The 19,623-nt window shown below is 35.9% G+C and overlaps 1 protein-coding gene and 1 long non-coding RNA gene across 2 annotated transcripts; one reads left to right on the top strand and one right to left on the bottom strand.

The window, feature by feature from the left end:
- Window positions 1-7,266: 7,266 nt before the first annotated feature.
- LOC140044324 (uncharacterized) lies at window positions 7,267-11,670 on the bottom strand. Its single transcript, XM_072088802.1, has 6 exons — window positions 11,646-11,670; window positions 10,886-11,185; window positions 10,422-10,763; window positions 9,320-10,132; window positions 7,432-9,204; window positions 7,267-7,322 (listed from the first exon to the last, which is right to left on the bottom strand). Exons 1-6 carry the CDS (start codon window positions 11,668-11,670, stop codon window positions 7,267-7,269), a joined length of 3,309 nt encoding a protein of 1,102 aa, XP_071944903.1.
- A 4,951-nt stretch (window positions 11,671-16,621) lies between these two features.
- On the top strand, window positions 16,622-17,530 carry LOC140045282 (uncharacterized). Its single transcript, XR_011844566.1, has 3 exons — window positions 16,622-16,667; window positions 17,184-17,250; window positions 17,468-17,530. It is a non-coding gene; the product is annotated as an uncharacterized lncRNA (long non-coding RNA).
- Window positions 17,531-19,623: the final 2,093 nt, after the last annotated feature.

Below are 19,623 nucleotides of genomic sequence, written 5' to 3'. Positions count from 1 at the left end.
ACTTGGCAACATTCTTTTGCCAAGTAACAAACATACATACAAACAAACATACATACATACATACATACAAACAAAGTAAATACTATACATGTCAAAATTCTTTTTTGCCAAGTAACAAACATACAAACATACATACTGTGATGGGTTTGTCACACGGAAGTGAGCCCTCTAGAGTAAAAGGGAAGAGATGAATAAAGATGGACGACAACTACAACGTGTTTTGTTATGTTCTTATTGTTGGTTTCTGCCTAAAGAGCGAGCCCGTAACAAATTGGGGGGTCATCCGTGAAACAAAGTACGGAATTGTAGTTGTAGATCGAACTGATGGTAATTTTTGTTGCTTATTCTAAGCTGGTTTTAGGTTTAGAGGCGTTTTATAGCGAACGAGGTTTGGCGGTCGTCGAGCCAGTAGTAGTACACTGTGTTGTTGTTTTAGGCTTGTGTAGGCTTGCCTGTGATAGTAGAAGTCGGTTTGGCTTTGATTTTAGGGGTCTAGTTATTGAGACCACGGCGCACGGTAGGTTTAATACTGTGTGGGCTTGGCAGGTATTTCATTACTGGTGCCTTAATTATCGTCATATTGGTTATTATTTTAACCTGTATTTTTGTTTGTTTGTTTCAAATAGAAACTATGTCAGAAAGTGATTTTGACGAGGAATTTTTGGATACTAGCATGTCCATTGAGGTGGTAGCTCAGCTATCAGAGGAACGTTTGCGACTCCTAGGTACTAGGGTTGGAGCATCTATAAATGATTCCATGAATATTATAAATATGACTTGATAAATGTGATTGGAAGTCATGTTCGTTTAATTACTCATGAATCCGTAAATACTGCGGGAAATGAGGTAGAGTTGGCTAGAATCGCATTGGAACGTGAAAAATTAATTTTTGAAAGAAGAAAAATAGAGATTCTAGAGATGCAAACTCAAAGAGAAATGGAAAAAGAAAAACATGAATTTGAGTTAAGGAAATTAGAATTAGCTAACCAAATGGGTCACACCACACGGGTTTCTACACCTAATGATTCAGAGATTACTCAGAATATTCAATGAGTTCCCAAGTTTAATGAGGACGAGGTAGAGACATATTTTTTAGCTTTTGAGAAAATTGCTAATAGATTAAAGTGGCCTGCTAGACACTGGACTGTGTTGTTACAAACTGCTCTTGTGGGTAAAGCCCAAGAGGTATTTTCTGCATTGGCTGATGATCAATGTGAAAGCTATGAAGCGGTCAAAACTGCTGTTTTGTCAGCTTATGAGTTAGTTCCAGAGGCGTATCGTCAGAAATTTTGGAACTTAAGTAAACCTAAGGGTAAAGCCCAAGAGGTATTTTCTGCATTGGCTGATGATCAATGTGAAAGCTATGAAGCGGTCAAAACTGCTGTTTTGTCAGCTTATGAGTTAGTTCCAGAGGCGTATCGTCAGAAATTTTGGAACTTAAGTAAACCTTATGATCAAACGTTTACAGAATTTGCACGTAAGAAGCAGATTCTTTTTGATAGATGGTGTAGTTCGGAAGGAGTAAAGGGTGAATTTGGAAAGCTTCGTGAGTTTATGTTAGTTGAGGAGTTTAAATCTTGTTCCCCTACTGAAGTTCGTACACATCTAGAGGAGCAGAAAGTTGATAATTTAATGAAAGCGGCTTCTGTTGCCGATAATTATGTGGTCACGCACAAGGTGGTAAATACCAAATCGGTTTCCAAATCTGTTGATGATTCTAAGGTCCAAAGTCAGAAAACTACAGTTAATAGTACGTAGTAGTAAATTTGTCAGAACTTGTTTTCACTGCAAGAAAAAGGGTCATATAAAGGCAGATTGCTGGCTGTTTCAAAGCAAATCTAAAGGGGATAATAAGAAACCCCAATCACTTCCAAACACGTTGGTAAATACAGTCCCGTTGAAAGTGACAGCGAGTCATGACGTTGATGAAAGTGAAGTTGATCCAATCTTCAGGTCCGGAATATATATAAACTTTATTTAGACACGAGACTGATGTGCAGTACAACTCGTTCAATCAATATTGATTGTTTTTACACAAGTTCGTGATACTGTATTACAAAACAAACAAAAATCAACACCTTATAAATACAACAGAAACGAAAAAAATTGAAATTGAAAAGAAACAAAATTACAGCAGAATCCCCTTCATCTGACACCTCTATTTAGGGTACACCATACCGGTACTTCCCGTGTAAACGGAAACCCTTATCGAAGTGTATAATTCATGGGGATTCAACTGTAATACATAATAAATCTTTTGGATTTCATTTACCTTAAAATAATAGTGATAAAACACACATTTTACATAGTATTTAGCCATTTTAAAAGTTGGATGTAGATCGTAGATTACCATACCATTATGTTTACAATGCATTTTTCAGATACGTTTTAAACAACTTAACTGAATTTGGAAGGGTATCAACATTGAGACTATTCCATATAATTGCTCCACGATAAGACAGACTTCGTTTTTTAAAATCGGTTTTTGGCTTTGAGATGAATAGATGTGTATCACTGTGCCTTAGATTATAATTTATATCATTGAATGTAAATACATTATTTAGGTAAGGTGGGGCATTATCTGTCAAAACCTTATATATAACCATACAACATTCATATACTTGCTTGATACTTGCTTGATGTTATGGGTCGGTTAGAAAGCTAAATATAGCTTATATGACCCTTCCTGTCTTCGTATGACTCCGGGCTCCGGGTGTACACATAATGTTCCAAAGTGATTATAAATATGAAAAGGTAAACTTGCAGTCAAGGGACTTCCAATGACCATTGAGGAGTGACTTGAACAGATTTAAATTTGGAGCTTTTACAACATTAGATGGTAAGTTATTCCATGAGTCCACAACTCTACAACTGAAGGAAAACTTCCTGGAATTAAGCCTAAACTTGTTTTTATATAGCTTGTATTCATGACCTCTAGTTCCATGACAATCAACAAATGTAAAAAACTTTCTGCATTCAATAGCGTCAAGACCATTTATAATTCTGAAGATTTGGATCATATCCGCTCTTAATCGTCTGTACTCCAGTGTAGGTAAACCCAAAAACTTCAATCTATACGGATATGCCAAATGTTTTATTTCTGACAATGATTTGGTAGCTCTTCGCTGAACCGACTCGATTTTCTTAATCAGTCCAATTTGATGAGGTGCCCAGACACAACAGTTAAATTCCAAGATAGGGCGGACTAAAGATTTGTATAGACTAAGAAACATATCCTTATCGTTGTAACAAAAAGTCCTTTTGATGAGACCCACTATTTTATTTGCCTTAGCAACACAGCAATTTATATGATAATCACAGTTCAATTTATGATCAAAGTATACTCCGAGATCCTTTCTATAGCAGTCTCTTCAATTTTAACTTTATCTTGTACATTTACAAAATACTCATTCTTCTCATTTGTTTTCCCTATATACAACATCTTGCACTTGTTGGCATTGAAAGGTAGTTGCCATCTGGTCGACCAATTAAACATATTATCAAGTGAGATCTGCAATTTTTCTTTGGGTTCCCCATAATCATAAACTTTAGTATCATCAGCGAAAAGCTTAACTTCTGATACTGCAACTTCAGGCAAGTCATTGATAAAGAGTAAGAATAAAATCGGACCAAGCACACTTCCTTGCGGAACACCACTTATCACATCCGACCATTTCGACAGAGTCCCATTTAACATTACTCGTTGTCTTCTACCTTTTAAGAAGTCTTGAATCCAATTATAGACGTTACCGGAGATACCATAAGCTTCAACCTTCCTTAACAGTCTCATATCTATCTTGATAAAATAAAGGTGACCAATTAATTTGCCTTAGTGCCTCACTACTAGGTGTGTCCCATGTTAGACCACACACGATTCGAGCTGTTCTGTTTTGGATAGTTTGAACTCTTTTCATTAGAGTTTGACTACTATTTCCCCAAATTATGTTACAATAGCTCAAGTAAGGTATTACAATAGAGTTTGCAATATGTTTTAATATGTTTTGTGGAAAATAATAGCTACATCGTCTAAGCATACCCAATCCATTTAGAGCTTTACCTCGAATGTATTCAATCTGATTTTTCCATGATAAATGTTCGTCTATTATGATACCGAGATGTTGGCAATATCGAACGCGTCAACATCGTTATCTATATTAACTGATCTATTTTTTTCTTTGGTGGTTGCCAATCGGTTTGTCGATCCGATCAACATGAACTCGGATTTAGAGACATTTAGACTCAATTTATTATTTTTTAACCAATCGTAGATTTGTATAAGTTCTTCATTTATACTTTGGTATATTTCATTTCCATTTTTTGAAGAACAATAAATTATAGTATCGTCAGCATACATACTTATTTTACATTTGTTTGCAACTTTCGATAGGTCATTTATATATAAGAGGAAAGCAAGTGGGCCCACGATTGACCCCTGAGGCACTCCACATTGGATGTGTGTATAGTCAGACAATGTATTATTTACATTTGTGAATTGCTTTCGCTCAGACAGATAGCTCTCGAACCATTTTAAAACATATTTACTTAAACCATAAAGTCTCAATTTGCTTAATAGTATGTTATGGTTTACCGTATCAAAGGCCTTTTTAAAATCTAGTAAACAGATTCCGACCAGCTTACCCTCGTCTATTGCACTATACCAGTCTTCCGTCACTTTTGTAAGTGCAGTAGATGTTGAGTATGATGGTCAAAAACCTGATTGATTTATACATAACAGATTATTATTATTCAAAAAAGCATAAAGTTGATTAAAAACGACTCGTTAAATTATTTTTGAAAGTATAGGTAGGACGGAAATGGGACGATAATTATTAGGGTTAATTTTTTCACCATTCTTAAAAATTGGCGTGACCTTTGCTATTTTCCACGTATTTGGGAATTTACATGTTGTGAAGGAGTGATTTATGATTCTTGTAATTGTTGGGGATATAAGTGCGAAAGCTATTTAAGCCTTTCCTCTCTACTGGTTCTGTAGCATTGATCAACGATGTGAATCTGAGTAAAGTTCGTGTCTTAAGAGACACAGGGGCGTCACAATCCCTGATAATAGAATCGGCATTGTCATTTTCAAACGAGTCTTCTGCTGGAGCAAGTGTGCTCATCCAAGGTGTTGAAGGGGGTTATAAGGAAGTCCCACTTCATGTAATTCGGATTGAAACAGATATTGTTAGCGGAGATTTTGTTGTCGGTGTGGGGTGTCGCACTCCTTTTGGGGAATGATTTGGCCGGAGACAGAGTGACAGGAGAACCGGTTGTGTGAAAGAGTCCTGTTGAAGACGAAAGCACGGTGTGTTTAGAGAAAGAATTATCACATGTGTTTCCATCATGTGCGGTGACGCGATCTATGGCAAATAAAACCATAGATGAGGATGAGAGTATTGACTTATGTGATAGTTTTTACGGAGACATTACGGATCGCGTTTCCCAAGAGGCTGTCTGCTCAGGTCCCGAGTCACACACTGCCCAGGCTGAACAACAGCACCCAAAAGTGTGTGATTTCGGTCCGACAGTTCTCAATCGGTCTAGGTTAGTGGAAGAGCAGAGTAATGATCCTGATTTGGTGTCATTTGGTCAGAAAGCTCTTTCTGTAGAGGAAATGTCTATTGTTCCTGTTTGTTATTATATAAAGGATGGCATACTTATGCGTAAGTGGAGGCCACCAGATATTCCAAGTAGTGAGGTTTGGAATGTGATTCACCAGATAGTTATTCCTAGTGGATACCGTCAGGATATTATTTGTATTGCGCATGATGATCCTCTTTCAGGTCATTTAGGTGTCAATAAAACGGTAGACAAAATTCTCAGGCATTTCTTTTGGCCAGGTCTTAGAAAAGATGTGTCTAACTATTGTAAATCCTGTCATGCGTGTCAGGTAGTGGGGAAGCCTAATCAAAAGGTTCCAGTAGCCCCACTTAAGCCTATTCCTGCATTCGGTGAACCATTTTCAAGGGTTATTGTTGATTGTGTGGGTCCATTACCACGTACTAAAAATGGAAATGAGTATCTATTAACAATAATGTGTGCATCAAGTAGGTTTCCAGAAGCGATTCCTCTTAGGCGTATTACAGCTAAGAATGTTGTTAAAGCATTGGTAAAATTCTTTACATGGGTAGGATTGCCTAAAGCTGTTCCGTCCGATCAAGGATCAAACTTCATGTCAAAGATATTTAAACAAGTCTTAGAGCAGTTAGGTGTTGCCCATATAAATTCAAGTGCTTACCATCCACAGTCTCAAGGGGCACTTGAGAGATTTCATCAAACACTTAAGAATATGATTAAAACCTATTGTTTTCAATTTGAAAAGGAATGGGATGAGGGAGTTCCCTTATTGTTATTCGCTGTTCGTGAAACAGTGCAAGAGTCCTTAGGGTTTAGCCCATTTGTGTTGGTGTATGGTCATTCGGTCCGAGGCCCTCTTAAAATAGTCAAAGAAAGGCTGTTAGGGAATGCAGAAGAGTCTGTATCGATACTAGATTATGTGTCTGAATTTCGTGATCGATTAAATCGTGCTCGTGAGATGGCTAGAAAGAATCTTGTGAAGGCTCAGGGTAAAATGAAGAGATTGTTTGATAGGAAATCAGAAAAGAGAAGCTTTAATTCAAGTGATGAAGTGTTAGTTATGTTGCCTCTTCCCAGTCAACCATTATCTACAAGATTTGCTGGTCCTTACAAAGTATTAGAAAGAGTAGGAGAAGTTGACTATGTGTTAGATACTCCAGATAGGCGTAAGAAGAAGCGACTGTGTCATATAAACATGTTGAAACCATACACAGTGAGAAATAATAGTGATACCTGTACGTCAACACCAGTTGCGTGTGTTGTTGAAGAGAATTCTGAAGAGTTTGGGGATCCTGATACATGTGTTAAGTTCAGTAATTCAGATGTTCTTGCAAACATTGAAGAGAAAGTTGGTCATTTATCTCGTGATCGTAAGGTTGAAATTGTTAGTTTGATATTTGGAAATCTGCAGTTGTTTTCAGATGTTCCAGGTCGAACGAACTTAATCACCTGTAATCACCTGTAATCACCTGTCTTGTCGGGCTCGTAAGTAGACCATACATTTCTGTATGGTACATGTCATGCCCTCCCACTTTCATCAAGTCATCACTGCATGGTTTTTTTTTTGGTTTTTTTTTTTTTTTCATTGGTTTCCTTGATTTAAATTCTTCTACAATACACTTTATCCCATAAAAGTAAATTTGTTGTATTTTCTTTCAATGAATTTATCAAGTTTATTTTTAAAGGCGTTTACTGTGGTGGTGTTAACGGCTTCCTCTGGTAGACTATTCCATAGGTTAACAATTCTGTAAGAAAAATTGTACTTGCGGATACCCAGTTTAGGTCGTCGCTTATATATGGTGTATCGATGTCTTCTTAGGTTTCTCTCGTATGTTTTCATAGGGAAGAAGTTACGCATTCCACTACCACTTAGGCCTGTCACCATTTTAAAAACTTGAATCATATCTCCTCGTAATCTTCTAAAGGCCAATGTTGGTAGATTTAGTCGTTTTAGGCGTTCTGTATAATCCAGGTCTTTTAATGATGGAATTGCTTTTGTTTCCCTCCTTTGAACTTTTTCAATGCATGTTATATCTTTACGAAGAAACGGAGACCATACACAGTTAGCATATTCAAGGTGAGGTCTCACTAAAGATTTAAAAAGTGGAACAAACATTTCCTCATCAAGGTAGTTAAATGTATGTCTGATCAGACCAACAACTCTATTGGCTCTATTACTGACGATTCCAACGTGTTTGCTGAACTTGAGGGTCTGGTCAAATATAACGCCCAAGTCTTTTTCTTCCTCTTTTGCCTGCAAAGCCTCCGCTGACATCGTATAATTGTACAATTCAAGGTTCCTGCCAAGATGCATAATGCAGCACTTATTGACGTTAAACTGCAACTGCCAAGTTTTTGCCCAATCGTTAGCAGCATCAATATCACGTTGGAGGGCTTCACAGTCAGCCCGACTCTTAATATGATTGAACAGTTTGGTATCATCAGCAAACATCTCTGTGTGGCTTTCTAATATATCGGGTAAATCGTTTATGTAGATCAAGAATAGTATAGGTCCGAGGACACTTCCTTGGGGTATCCCGCTTGTAACATGAGACCAAGACGATAAGGTTCCTTTAATTGCAACACGCTGCTTCCTTCCAAGTAAGAAACATTCTATCCATTTTAAAAGATTACCATTAATTCCATATGCTTGTATTTTTTTCAGTAGTCGTTGGTGTGGGACAGTATCGAAGGCCTTGCTAAAATCCAGGTATGCTACGTCTACACCACCTTCTTCATCAATCATAGCTGTCCATTTATCAAGTACCATTATCAGTTGTGTTACACATGATCTGCCTGCTCTAAATCCATATTGATGGTTACTTATAAGATCATTGCCTTCCAGAAACATCATTAGATCATCTCTGATTAAGGATTCCATTACTTTACATATCACTGATGTCAAACTGATGGGCCTATAGTTGCTTGGATTAGTAGGGTTGCCCTTCTTAAATATAGCGGAAACATGAGCTACCTTCCAGTCGTCAGGAATGATACCTTCCTTTATGGATTTATTAAATATGTTTGTTAGTGGATCAGCGATTAGTTCTGCTGCTTCTTTTAGTACACGAGGATGTATGCTGTCTGGGCCCGGAGATTTTGAAGGGTTTAGACTCATCAGCTTCTTTAGGACTTGCTCTCTTGAAAATACTAATGTGCTCAATGGTACACCATTATATCTATTTGTAAGTTCTGGTACATCGGATATGTCTTCACATGTAAACGTGCTACAAAAGAAATTATTCAAGATAAAAGCTTTTTCTTCATCATTTTTTGTTTTAGACCCATCAGGTTTAGTCAGGTGGCTAATTCCACACTTTATCCTTGTTTTAGACCTTACATAATTCCAAAAGCATTTTGGGTTAGTCTTAACTTCTTTTGCAAGTTTTTTCTCAAAGATCCGTTTAGCTTTCTTTGACTCCTTTGAAGCTGCATTTCTTAATTTTGTATATTTCTCATAATCTTTGTAGTGCTTTGTAGCAGTATAACGCTTCCATGCATGGTACTTTTTCTTTATTTTAGCTAGAGCTTCCGTGTTCATCCATACTGCTGATTTTCTTTTCTTTTTGATTCCATCTTTCGGTTTAGTTTTGGGAATATTTGCTGAAGTTGCCTCATGTATTGCATCTATAAAAAAAACTCCATGCTGTGTTTACATCTTTATCATTCATTTCAGTCCAGTTGACTTCCTTTAAATCATTTCTTAAATTGTGATAGTTTCCATTACAAAATTTAAATCTACTTGGTTGATAATCATCAATCTTACAATAACAGTTTAAATAAAATTCAAGAATTACATGATCACTTTTTCCAAGTGGGCTGTATTCAGATACTTCATCAATTAGTAGTTCATCGTTCACAATGATTAAATCTAACAGACTTGGTCTATTACCATCTCTATATCTTGTATTTCGGTTAGATACTTGGTAAAGAAAGTTGTCCTGAAGACAATCAACAAGCTTACTACTACCATGATTCTCACTAGCTCTCGAAATCCACGATGTCCAGTCTATCTCTCTATAATTGAAATCACCAGTTATCAAAAGATAAGGGTACTTCCTTCTACAGGCTGTTGATATCAATTCTAACAAAGCATCATTATTCTCTTTGGAAGAGTTTGGACTTCTATATATGCATCCCACTAATATATTTTCTTCATTTTCAAGTCTGATCTCGCACCAGACACTTTCATTAAAGTTGTTTACTTGTGTGTCGAAGTTTACACTTGTTGCTTTTAGCACCTTATTTGTATATATACAAACTCCTCTACCCAGCTGGTCTGTTATAAACATGTCATACCCATTTAGCTGAAGGACTGTTGTATCGATATCACTACTTCGTCGCTTAGGAAATACTTCTGTAATTGCTAGAATATCCGGTGCATCAGTTTTGCTGCTTAAGTAGCTCTCTAGTTCTGCTTTTTTGTTGATTAGACCATCTACATTTGTATACACACAATATAGTTTCTTTTTACTATTGAGGTCCTTTTTATTGGCTCGTAAGATATCTTCTGTATCATCACTCGATCCACTTGTATCATTGGAACTATTGTGGTCTTCCAATATAACATCATTTTTTGAATCAGAATCAGAAAATAAATAGTTATTTTCTTTATCACTTCTATTTGACGAAACTGAAACATTTTCTTCAGGACTTTTTTTGTTATTGGACTCGGAACATAAATAATGTGTTTCTTTATCACTAATAGTAGATGAAACTAAACAACTTTCTTTGGTACTAAATATGTTAAGGTTCCTGCTATCTTGGAAAGGGCTGGTTGCCCTTTATTGATCCTTCTTTAGCGTTTAAATTTACACGTTCTTTAGACAGATCAACGATTTTACCTCTTCTTATAGCTAAGGACTCATTGCCTTCTTCATTTCTTCTGAATGATAGCGTCTCCCTTAACAGCTTGTTTTTCTCCCTCTCCTTTTGGGTCAGGTCTGGCGTGACATATATGTTACTCCATTTATCACTTTTGCCGTCCCTTAGGTTTTTTGTTCCGCCAAGGATGTTCCTCTTTGTGGCTACCGAATCAACTGTCACTTTTAGCAGCCTTGGCTTGTTTCCTTCTCTTTCTCTTTTTCCCAATCTTATAACTGAGGATAACGTCGAACCAGTGGCCTGACAGGCATTGAAAACATCGTCAATGTACACAGTGTCTTCCTTCCTTCTATCTTTTGAGTCTTCATGATGGGATTCAGGTACATTGTGTATGATTAAGTTACACACTTTTTTCGAAGGTGTTCACTTAAGGGATCTACTTCTTACGTTTTTAAAATAAATAAATGTTAAATTGTATTATTACATACGACAGGTGCATTAACAACGTTTCCATCAACGCTTGAACCATCAACACCAGTAACAACAAGTGCAGAACCAACAACGTTTGAACCATCAGCACCAGTAACAATAAGTACAGAACCAAAAACGTTTGAACCATCAGCACCAGTAACACCAAGTGCAGAACCAACAACGTTTGAACCATCAGCACCAGTAACAAGAAGTACAGAACCAACAACGTTTTCAGCAGTTACATTGTCGGAATCAGTGAATACAAAAGGTTTATTGTGTTTTTGTATTACAATACAAATAATGATTTTGTTGACTGATAACACCAACAAAATTGAGAGGCTAGAGGCTTGATCAGCATTGATACCATTAATAGAATATATTCAAACTTTACACAAATATCTTTCCCTTTCCTCCTTTCCTTCTGTACTCTTATGCCAATGTATGCCAACTAAAAATTGTTGAAATACACACTTGTGATTTGATAATGATCGTCGGGAGAAGACTTAACATGTTTAAAGTTCTCTCGACGACCTAAAAACTACACCCGACGCTATCTCAAGATGACTTGTATCGTCGGGATTCAACTCAGAAACAGAGTGTTTCCTCGGGTCTCGTCGTACGACGCTGTCTGAGTTGGCCTTAATGAATTTATAAAAGTAAATCACCCATGTCAATGAATAATAATAGTAGTACTAATGACTTGTAAAAGACATATTTTTTGTTTTATTATTAATTATAGAAACTAATCTAACTACAAAAATAAGAAATCTCACCAAGGTAGGATTCTAAACTTTTCATTTTTTTAACGATCTTTCATGACGTTAGAGGGGTCGCGTGAAACATTAAAAACCTCACTGAACACACAAAAAAAGTTTTCTTTGTAATAAAAAAAATGCACCTAGCATAAGAGTGTTAAAAAGATTGGCCATTTATAATCATCAGAACCTAATGTGCTCTGTCTACACTATCTAACTAGTTTGACCAAAAAAGTGTGGTGTGCCCAAATATGGTAGTGATATGCCCAAATATGGCAATGATATGACATCATCATGTCTATATGGGCACGTCTTATTATTTCCACATAAAGTTTGATAGTGTAGACAGAGCTTTAGCGACACCTCCGTATACACCTTTCCCTACTCGATGGTGTACACTTAGTGGAGTTTTCAGTATTCTTAAACTAGTATTATCATTTTAATAACTATTAGAGCGTTGATGAAGAGAATGTAGAAGAGGTTGCTATTGCGCTTGAGAAAATAGTTGAAGAAGCAGCAGGTGACCTTGAACCTGGTGATGTACAAGAAGTATCAGGATCATTGGAAACAATAACTGATATTGAATCAACAAACGAAAATGTAAGAAAAATAATAATAACTTCAAAAACTTTTTCAAACCATAGCAAATAGCAATACTTGTTCGAACCATAACAAATAGCATAACTTGTTCAAACCATAGCAAATAGCAAAACTTGTTCAAACCATAGCAAATAGCATAACTTGTTCAAACCATAGCAAATAGCATAACTTGTTCAAACCATAGCAAATAGCATAACTTTTTCAAAACATAGGAAATAGCATAACTTGTTCAAACCATAGAAAATAGCATAACTTGTTCAAACCATAGCAAATAGCATAACTTGTTCAAACCATAGGAAATAGCATAACTTGTTCAAACCATAGCAAATAGCATAACTTGTTCAAACCATAGGAAATAGCATAACTTGTTCAAAACATAGCAAATAGCATAACTTGTTCAAACCATAGCAAATAGCATAACTTGTTCAAACCATAGCAAATAGCATAACTTGTTCAAACCATAGCAAATAACATAACTTGTTCAAACCATAGGAAATAGCATAACATGTTGAAACCATAGGAAATAGCATAACTTGTTCAAACCATAGCAAATAGCCTAACTTGTTCAAACCATAGGAAATAGCATAACATGTTGAAACCATAGGAAATAGCATAACTTGTTCAAACCATAACAAATAGCATAACTTGTTCAAAACATAGGAAATAGCATAACTTGTTCAAACTATAGAAAATAGCATAACTTGTTCAAACCATAACAATTAGCATAACTTGTTGAAACCATAGGAAATAGCATAACTTGTTCAAACCATAGCAAATAGCATAACTTGTTCAAACCATAGCAAATAGCATAACTTGTTCAAACCATAGCAAATAGCATAACTTGTTCAAACCATAGGAAATAGCATAACTTGTTCAAACCATAGCAAATAGCATAACTTGTTCAAACCATAGGAAATAACATAACTTGTTGAAACCATAGGAAATAACATAACTTGTTCAAACCATAAAAATCATCATGTAATTTCTTGTACACAAAGACACAACGAATGAAACAATAAAAAATATTATATAACGCCCAAATAAATTCCTGTCATTTGATTGGACGAATGTGGGTCACATGGCGTGCAATAGTACGAACTATTAAACGATCGTTTAATAGTACTCTTTTTTGTGTATGAAAAAAACAAGGCCATATAGATGGCTGCAGTCGCGTGCTCAAGTTAGTGTGTACCGACAAACCGACCGACCAACCAACCGACCAACCGACTGAGAGAGTGAGCTGTAGAGTCGCGTTGCACGCTACTAAAAATCCTTTCGTGTTTGGAAAATATTCTGTTTTATACTATTGCTTAGGAAATACAACAGCGCCACCTATTTGTACTTTCGCGGCGATTTGAATGTTATGATGACTGGTTTTTTTGCGATGAAAGTACATTTCTGGAGAGATATATGTACTAATTTAGATCAAAAGGCATTTTTTAATTAGCTTTAGATCGTGTGTTGGATTTTGATTAATTATTGGGAACATCTCTACAAGACGTGGAATCGTTGGAAAAACCATAATTAGCCTAGATAAGTTCCAATTGTCTGTCAAAGTTTTGCCTTTCAGCCAAGCTTGTACTAGGTCTAGCTTAGTAGGCCTAGGCCTGTTAATATTAGGCTAGGCCTAGTCTAGGCGGTTTAGCCTTGCTAGGCCTAGGATTGTTCGGCCGTTTGTCGACATAATTAACACTAAAGTAGGTGTATTTATAAATTCCATATAAATATAACATTTAATATAATATTATTAAAAACCAAATATTACTTTTTTAATCAATGTGAATGAAATGTAGGCCTTGGCTAGGGCTACTTTTTATTTGATTCAAATGACAGGAATCTATTTAGATGTTATATCAAACCAATAATGAATGTTTTATATTCATGTAATGGTACAAATAATGGCCTTTGGTGAATGATGAAAGGTTAAATATCAACTCGGCGTTTCCTCGTTAATATATAACCTTTCATCATTCACCTCATGCATTTATTTGTACTATTACACTCATAAACATTCATTACTTGTATAATATTTCAGAACTAATGTAAACAATACTCACATGGCTACTATTTCGGGAATTAGAACAAATTAAACTTGTAAATATAACAAAATAAACTACTTTTATTTATACAAAGAACGAATTATATTATTATTATTACTACTTGGTAGAAACTAACAAGGTCATATACATGGCTGCAGTCGCTTGCCCAAATTTTACCGACCAATCGACCGAAAGAGTGAGCTGTAGAGTCGCGTTTTCACGCCACTAAGCGACTAAAAATGGGTTGGATGCCAAAAATATTTCCTTTTTAAGAACATTGGGCACAATTTCCATCTATACAAAATAACGCATCATAACTCATAACTCGTCATCTTTCGTACAATGGTTTAAAACCTTTAGAGCATTAAGAACTGTGTATCGAGTATGATTATTCTTACAGGTGACTGGTGCAGTAGTTGGTACTGTAGATGCAGTGCTCTCATCTGATTCATCAGACACTGATCTCCCTCCTGGGACAACCTCTGTCATCCTTGAGTCTTTAGAGCAACAAATTAGTACGGCAGCCACTGATGGTCAGAATTATACTCAGAATGAAGAAACGCTGTCTGTGCAGACTTTAAGTTTTGACTCTGATAATCTTAGACACGATGTTGTATTCATGGTGGAAGAAGCTAAGAAAGTTACTGAGGTTTGTGTTGATGGTCGTTGTAGACGTTATCACCAGTCAATCACATTACCACGTAATCTGGTTACAAACGGTATGTAAGCCTACATTGCATTACTCAGTTGGTAGTACCTCTGCATAGTTATAGTCCGTCCGTACTTTTTAAAATAACAGTAGTAATAATGTTATATAATATATAATAGGCATATCTCTGCTTCACATTAATTTGTTAAACAGATAATGCGTTGTCCAACGTGAGTTTTACATCATATTACAATTCAAAATTGTTCCAGTCGTCGAGTTATCCAGATCTAAAATTATCAAGTGTTATTCTATCAGCCACCGTGTATGACAACAGCCTTCCATCCGTGTTTGAAGAACCTGTTAAAATTGTCTTCAATACTCCTAAGGTGATTAGACTACTGTCATTTCAGAAAACTAAAATCCCGAACCAATTCCCTTTTTTTCCAATAGGCGAATTTGTTCGCGCGAATCGAAAGCGTCAGCCTACGCATGCGTATTCGTGTTTCCATCCTCTAAATTCCTTTCTGCGACGAATTCTAGTTCTTTAGATTTGGTAGTTCGAATTCTTTCGGCTTTTTGTGAATCGAAAAGCTCAGCAGACAAACGACGGATTGTCTTCTCAGCGAAAAATTGCGTTCGTTCGCGCGAATGAATTCAACAAATGGAAAACAGACGTAAAAATCTACCATTATTTTTTTCGAATCTATGATGCAATTAACAACTGTATTCACATAAAGACCTGGGTCACAATTTACAAATAAAATTATGACATATTTATTTTGTTATTTTTCATTGGAGCAGCAGGCTTATGGAAATCAAAATGCTACTTGTGTATTTTGGAACACAACTCTTAATGGATTTGGTGATTGGTCAGAAGAGGGATGTACGCGCGTTTATATGAACACTGATGGCAGTATTACATGTAACTGTACACATCTTACAAATTTTGCTGTTTTATTTGTACGTTCCACTCTTATTGTATTTCTTAATCCGTTCTTCAATTACTTTGGACAACCAATCAAATTTATAAAAACACTCAAATGAAAAATGTTTTATCTTTTTTATATATAAAAGAACGTTCATTTTTCAAAATGTTTTTTTAATGTTTCAGTTTCATAACAAGGTGTCGAAAGGTTTCGAATTGTTTTTGAACATAGTGACGTATGTAGGTTGTGGAGTATCGATATTTTGCCTACTGGTGACAATAGTTGTTAGCATATCAATAAAGTAAGTTACAGTACACCGTTCATCAACATTACAATATACAATACAAACGTTAAGCTGCTTTCACATCATGCCAGGATTCAGGGCGCAGAACCGAATCCGGGCGCCATGTGAAAGCATCCATATTTCTGTAAATGCATGGATAAATGACGATAAAGTAGAAACATTCAGTCTGTAACAGATGATACAAGTTGAAAGTCTTAATTCACATACATTTTTTAAAGTTAGTTCATAATGTCTATTCGTATACTTTTTTCAACAGAACTCTTCGCAAACGTCAACCTCAGAAAATACTGTTAAACCTTTCCATCTCACTAACTTGTCTGTATATCACATTCATATGTGGCATCGATACTGCAACTCCAGGAACTGTAGCTTGTACAACAATAGCTGTATTGTTACATTACTTTCTGTTGACGTCTGTTGCATGGACATCCGTAGAAGCGGTCAATATGTACTTGTTATTTGTGAAAGTTTTCAACGCTAATACCTCAAAGTTGCTGTGGTTTTCCTTGATCTTTGCTTGGGGTAAGTCTTAGAGATTTGGTCAGTGACAATTAAAAATAAGGAATTATAAGATTGACTGATCTTTCATTTCGTTGTGATTTGTTGCACGTTTACGACGTTTGTCCTTTCCGCGCTTCAGTTGGTCCTTTTCGGGTATGCATTGCTCCTTTCGGCGTTTGAGTTGATCTTTTCCGCGTTTGTCCTTTCCGTGCGCGTTTGCATTTGTCCTTTTCGCGTTTGTCCTTTCCGTGCGCGTTTACATTTGTCCTTTTCGCGTTTGTCCTTTCCGCGCGCGTTTGCATTTGTCCTTTTCGCGTTTGTCCTTTCCGTGCGCGTTTACATTTGTCCTTTTCGCGTTTGTCCTTTCCGCATTTTCTCTTGTCCTTTCCGCGTTTGAGCTTGTCCTTTCCTCATTTAAGCCTGCCTTTTTTGTATCGTGTATATGACAATCTTTTACTGGCATTTGTTAGTTTGGCCCCAACAGCCGCACATATGTTATATTATATGTTTATTACATTTGTCGTTTATCTTGTTTAGGGCTCCCGTGCATACCGCCGATAGTTCTACTAACAGTAGATGTGTCGTTATATGAAAACAAAGACTTGTAAGTACAGTAATATTATTGTTTCTATTTCAATTTTTCATCATTTTGTATCTTAATCACTCAAAAATTAGGTAAAAAATCATTACAATGTCAATTGGTCTTTATGTGACAATTGATGTTTATGTGACAATTGGCATTTTGTGACAATTAGTCTAATTTTCCTCTGCTCTTTTTCTTATGGATACTAGTAAATATTTATATTTATTTTTTATTACAGTTGCTATATCAACACAATGGAATTCGATATCTTCATCTACGCTGTTCTTATTCCAATCGCAATCGCCATCGTGTTTAACGCTATTATATTCGTATTGGTTCTGAAAAGTTTATACTGCTCGCGATCTAACGCAATGCTGAATAAAGATTCAACTCTAGAAGAGAAGAAGAAACGGATCTTCAACGCTATCGCTATATCTTTCCTCTTAGGCCTGACATGGGTTTTGGGATTTATGTCTTTTGAGAGCAAAGCTGATTACGTGTTTGTAATATTGTTCTGCGTGTTTAACTCTTTCCAGGGAGTCGCAATATTCTACTTGTTCACGTTCAGACAGAAAGAATTTAAAGATTTAAAGAAACGTTACACAACTTATTCACCGCAACATCGTTCACATAGAGCAACTAACGACAGCAGCAACAGTGCATCAACCATGCCAACGTTATCGACGACCAGGACAGCGCAAAGAAATAACGTTAGTACCTTTGACGTACAAAATCCAGCATTTGAAACTAGTGACGAAAACATTTAATACAAATAATATGAATCGCTGTTTGGTGGTCGAGCATTCTGTGGTGTGAACGGCCATTCAACGACTTTTTTAGAAAGTTAAGTCTCAGGAGGCTTACAGTATGTCATGCACACGAACACAGAACATTCCACCCTCAAATATAAAATGAACAGTGGCCTGAAATCAGTTAAAATGAATTTAGATTACGTTAATTTAAGTACGCATTTGTTTGTCGAGTATGGTGCCACTAACGGTAGATATTTGTTACATCATTGTTATTCCAAAGGTTTATATATTATAACAAATAATAGCAATATTAAACCAGGAACTATCCTTTAAACAGTGATGAATCTAATATAATAAGCAGCGCACTAAAATGTAAACTTTGTACTGCAGGAAACACGTGTAAATTAAGGATGTTGTACTCATAATGCAAAAACACCGAATACTATTATATTCATGAAACACGTGACAAAAGAACTAATAGCTGCCATGTTCATTTCCTACGCTGTGTCTACACTATCAAACTAATTTGTCAAACGACAAACAGTGTAATGTGCCCAAATATAGTAGTGATCGTGTCCATATTTGAATGCGTCATAACTGCTCAATTTTTCGCTTCGCAAAAAGTAGAAACTATTCGCTGACTATTATAAATTATAGGCCTACTAATTTCACTGAAGTGAAAAACTCAAGGAAATAAAATGGAGGGTATGAAAATATGAATACGCATGCGTATAAGCTGACGCTTTCAATTAGCCGCGGCTGATCTGCGTGTTGCGAGAGGTAAAACATTTCTAAAAACAGTGTATCATCGAACTTACGGACATTGACATTAGGTTATGTAAATTAATTTACCGTATATACACACCGGATAATTTTAGAATAAATAAAGTGTTTATGTAGAATACCACCAGCAAGAATTTTGATTAAATTTGATTTCGAAGAAACATAATGCTTGTGGGTTTTATATCATTCTTGTAGTATACGGTATTGATAGCAACAAAAAAATAATCAAAAACAATATAAACGATATAAAGGTGATTTCTATATTATATAAATCGCTCAGAAACCAGGAGAACTACTTGATAAAAAACAGAGACCAATAGAGAGCGCGCTATTTAATATTGACGTCACTCTTTGAAGATACACACTGATAACTTAATCAAAGGTGGTAAGCGCGCCTATAATAATATTCTTATATACCGCTTATTGCACAATGTTTCTAAGCGCTTCATTATTATTACCCCGGTCTTTTTTTTTATCAAACACGTATAGAAATATTCTCCTATAAATATAGCTAGTAACCAACGCAACGTTGTGATTGATCTAATCAGGTACCCATTTATACATCCAGCTTGGACGCAACAGATTGCCAGTGCTGTATCTCCACATGTATCTAATAGGAATATTTGGTAATACAGCATCATATTTATATCACATGTGGTCCCTGTATCATGTCAGGTTATGTTAAAGGTTAGGTTACTACATGTGAAACACATGTGATGTTGTAGTACCGAACATTCCTATGATACTTTGGAAGTAGATACAGTACCGAGATTCGGCTGCGGAATTGAGTTGACGAATTACAAGTGATACAGTTCAAATATTCCATCGTTTGTGATTGGTCAAATTACTTACGTACGTT

This window comes from Antedon mediterranea, chromosome 3 (genome assembly GCF_964355755.1).
Source record: "Antedon mediterranea chromosome 3, ecAntMedi1.1, whole genome shotgun sequence".
Lineage (NCBI taxonomy): Eukaryota > Metazoa > Echinodermata > Crinoidea > Comatulida > Antedonidae > Antedon > Antedon mediterranea.
The sequence above is the reverse complement of the archived record's forward strand: the minus strand, read 5'-3'. Positions and strand labels throughout refer to the sequence as shown.